Below are 4,516 nucleotides of genomic sequence, written 5' to 3'. Positions count from 1 at the left end.
TCAGCAAAATAATCCAATATAGTCCAGTAGTCCATAATAGTAGTGGGATATCCATAGGACTGGCCATGTCACAAGCTATTGACTTGAGGATTTACATCTCAGCATATTTTAATATGGCTTTAATATTTACACCTTGTTTTCATACTTTTCTGCTGGATGATTAAGACCATGATAAAGCAAGACCTATATAACAAGAAATGCTACTTCTGCAACTGACAAGGTCAGTCAAATCCCCTCAGGATTTACCCTGAAATTCTGTGTACTGCAGTTTGTAGATCCTTTGTCTTGTCAGCCATGAGGATGAGTCACAGTCATTGATTGACCAATTTGCTCTCCATGAAAGCCTGAGAGAATGTTTTCTCTCTAGGTGACTCTTCTTAGTCACATTATACAGCATCAATCATGGCTCCATAATTTCCTTGATCAGAAAATTTGAGACACTATTGAGTTACAGGATTAAACCTGCTTTTTCTACACATTATATATGTCAGCAAATTCAGGCACAGAATAAGAGCCGTCTTCGTTATACTTTATTTCTTTTCCTTCAGAGGCAGCACTGTATGTGTGAGTCTGAACAGAGAAAGGGCATAACTGAGGATGGGTCTTAGCTACAATGCTGCTGTGAACTTGACACCTTCTGTGACACCAGACATATTTTTCCTGTCCCACACACAAAAGACCAGAAGAAGTCCCTGTGTTCAGCGTGTGCTTTGCCCACATTTCCTTTCCCATGACTCTGGAATTATCTCTCAGGTCATATTTTCATAATGAATGACTTTATCTAATTGCTGACTCAGAGTTACCTACTGTATTTCCCTCTGAAAATGCAATCTTTCTCCGCACTATTCCTACATCATTTAATAGATTCATCCCAAGTCATCCCAAGCTATCTACTTTTTCATTGTTAAAATTCATGGATGCATCTTACAACAGGAGGATGAGGTTCTGTATATTGGAAGTGCAAACCATATCAGTATTTAATTTGCTGTGTCTATGTGTAGAATTTGCATCTCCCGATCTTTCTATGATAAGCTAATGCATTGAATAAAACAAAACATAATTTTATCTGTTTTTAATCTTTTGGTTTTTTTGAGACAGGCTCTCACTATGCAGTTCAGGATAGTCTTAAACTCACACAACCCTTCTACTTCAACTTCCTGAATGCTGGAATATCAGGCATATGCCACTCATCCTGGCAACTCCAGAATTTAGAAAAAGCACATACAGAAGCAGAATTCCTTAGGGAATTGCTTAACTTTGATACACAAGAATAATTCTTTTGAAGTGTACTATACATGAGAAAAATCAATAGTGACTCTAATTCTCCATGTCATATTTTTCTTGTCTCTCATTGTTTATTTAGATATACTTAAGTGCCCATATATTGCACCTACAAGGGAGGGATAGTCTGAATTATTGGATTTCCATGCATTCACTGCCCAGTTAGACATGTGGCCACTTCATTTTGTACGCCAATGAAATCATAATTTTATTTTCTTCCCAGGGTCCATGGCTGTTTGATACAGAGTGTCATAGAAAGTATGGAAAAATTTGGGGGTGAGTATTCAGGAAACTTCCAATGGGTAAACTGGTGGGGGGATTCCTTGAAATGAGGAAAAACTAGGCAATAAGCTCTTAGGTTGAAGCTATCCATTGGGAGGGTTTAGGAATCTTATCCTACCAAGGACCAAGTCTTCAAATGCACAATATAATGAGGTTGAGACACTCTGAGTTTTTGCTTCTGTGATTCACCTATGTAAATATACAGATATTTTCTTCTCTACTTCATTCTTCTGGCTATGAGGTCAAGATGCAGGTCTTGCTTTAATCACTGTGTTCCCCTGTAGACTTGTGTCCTTAGTGATTTTGGAGTAGAGTGTGATTCCTTTGAAACCACTCTATCCTTTCAGAGATGCTGGAGGTTTAGAGAGATATGAAAGAAGTGTGATCATTGCATTTGCTACATAAGCACATGGGACGAAGCTTTCAATTTTCTTACTTCTTCTTATTCACTCCTGCTGATTTCACACAGACCATCATAAACTTGTGACACAATAGCAATAGATTACGATGTTGGATATTCACTGACACAACTCCCACTCTCTATGTGACTTTGGTTCTTATAAGAAATCTGACCTTTGTGGTTTTCTTTTATGTTTTATTTTAAAGAGAGACAAAAATAATGAAAAAGATACAGAAGTTTATATTAATTATATCACTTGGAATACTAAAATAATTAAAGTTTAAGTTTTGCTCATCATTGGAGAGTGAAATGAGAGTATTTCAAATAGTGTCAGTACTGAACTCCACCCAATCTTTTTTTAAAATTTATTTATTTTTCAACAAATAATACACTGCATATATTCTTCTTAGTGGTTAATTGCTGTACAAGATGCGGACTTGTGATCCTATTTACAAACACCATTAGAACAAATCATTCTATTCATTAACAGAATGTAACTATATATCTATCCCAACCACTTTGAATACGCAGATACAAAATGGACATTCATCTGTATACCCCATTTTTCTAAGTTCCGTTATTGAATATTATAGGTGTGTAAACTCAGCAAAATATTCTAAAAAAGTCCAGTAGCCCATAATAGCATTGGGTCTTCTGTTTAACTGGCAATGTCAGAAATTATTGACCTGAGTCCCCCACAGCTCAACTTAACAGCATGGCTTTATTTCTTATAATTTCGTCTTCATACTTTTCTGCTGGATGGTTAAGACCAAGGTAAAGCAGGACCTATGCAACAAGAGTTGTAGCTTATTGTATTTTTCTTTTTTCTTTTTTTTTTTTTTTTTTTTTTTTTTTGGCAGAACCGGGGATTGAACTCACAACCTTGCACTTGCCAGGGAAGCGCTTATTCCACTGAGCCATCTCCCCGGCCCCTAACTCCACCCAATCTTAACTCAGAAATAAACACAGGAAAAGCTTCATGTCAGCAATAACCATATCTATTCCATCTGAACTTAAACATATTGAAAAAATCATTTCAAAGTATGATGTTTTAAAAGTTATTTTGTCTTTAATGCCTATTCTTTACATGAGCTACATTGATTTTGGTTCTGTGAAGAGTTCATGGCCTCCAGTATTCACTAAGTCTAACTGAAAAAAGCAGTTCTTGATGTGTACAGTTTGTAAGACATAACCATTTTCATTATACAAGGATCAAAGTTCAGTGATTCCTGGGTAGGGGACAAGTTGTAAAGTCTGGCATATTATGTTGAATCAGCTCTGCTTTCTCCAAACAGGTCATATGAAGGTAGACAACCAATTTTATCAGTCACAGATCCAGATGTCATCAAAACAGTGCTTGTCAAAGAATTTTACTCTGTCTTCACCAACCATCGGGTAGGCATTCATATTCCAAAAGTGTAAACATCTATTAATTATTAAACATTGAATCTTAAATCATATTTTCATAGTGAGTTATGAAAACAATGAAAGGAAGTTTCCTTTATTCTGATTTTCCTATTGATAATGCCTTGCACATTTGTAACATTTTTTTGTCAATATGGTAAAAGGAGATTTTTGATTTTTGATTTTTGTTTTTTTATCTCTTTCCATAGTTTTATTGAGAAACAAATATCAATGAGACAGTTTCAAATCAAATTGGCAGGACAGTTTCAATAATTAACACATTGCATGCATTCTTCCTAGTGGTTAATTGCTGTACATGATGTGGACATGATATCTTATTTACAAACACCATTAGAACAAATCCCTCTATTCATTAAGAGAATGTAGCTATATATCTATCCTAATCACTTTGATTACACAGATGTAAAATGGACATTCATCTGTATCCCCCCTTTTTTTAAGTTCCATTCTTTGAATATTATAAGTGTGTAAACTCAGCAAAATATTCTAAAAGAGTTCAGTAGCCCGTAATAGTATTGGGTCTTCTACTTGATTGGTAATGTCAGAAATTGTTGACCTGAGTCTCCTACAGCTCAAAATAACAGCATGGCTTTACTTCTTATATTTTGTTTTTATACTTTTCTGCTGGATGGTTAAGACCAAGGTAAAGCAGGATTTATGCAATAAGAGTTGTAGTTTTTGGGTCTGATAAGGTCAGTGAAATCCCCTCAGGATTTATCCTGAGATCCTATACTTCAGATTGTAGAACCTTTGTCAGTGTCAGCCATGTAGATGAGTCACAGCCATTGCTTGGCCAGTGTGCTCTCTGTGAAAGCCTGAATGTTTTCTCTCCATGTGACTCTCCTTAGGCACACTTTACATCATCGATCACTTTCCTCTTTGGCCCCATAATCTCTAAAGGAGATTTTAAAAATTAATTGTATTGAGAAACAAATAGCAATGGGACAGTTTCAAAGCAGGTTAATAAGAGAGTTACAATAATTAATACATTGCATATTGTTATCTTCGTAATATTCATAGTACAAGATGCAGACATGATGTCCTGTCCCAACACTATTAGTAAAATCTTTTTTTTTCATTAAATTAAGAGAAAGAAGTTGCACTGGGGGGAAGGCTCAGCAGAATAAG

The 4,516-nt window shown here is 35.5% G+C and overlaps 1 protein-coding gene across 1 annotated transcript in view; it reads left to right on the top strand.

Annotated features, from left to right (window-relative positions):
• The window catches only part of LOC101561014 (cytochrome P450 3A5-like), a gene marked incomplete at its 3' end in the record, with an annotated part of 46,889 nt that overhangs the window by 39,169 nt on the left and 3,204 nt on the right, over nt 1–4,516 (top strand). The window contains exons 2-3 of the mRNA XM_004648701.1: nt 1,505–1,557; nt 3,259–3,358. Coding sequence (XP_004648758.1) covers nt 1,505–1,557; nt 3,259–3,358 — 153 coding nt within the window. The remainder of the gene's footprint in view (nt 1–1,504; nt 1,558–3,258; nt 3,359–4,516) is intronic.

The sequence above is a fragment of the Octodon degus genome, unplaced genomic scaffold (assembly GCF_000260255.1).
Source record: "Octodon degus isolate 3935 unplaced genomic scaffold, OctDeg1.0 scaffold00603, whole genome shotgun sequence".
In the NCBI taxonomy this organism is placed as follows: domain Eukaryota; kingdom Metazoa; phylum Chordata; class Mammalia; order Rodentia; family Octodontidae; genus Octodon; species Octodon degus.
This window is presented reverse-complemented; position numbering and strand designations above follow the sequence as displayed.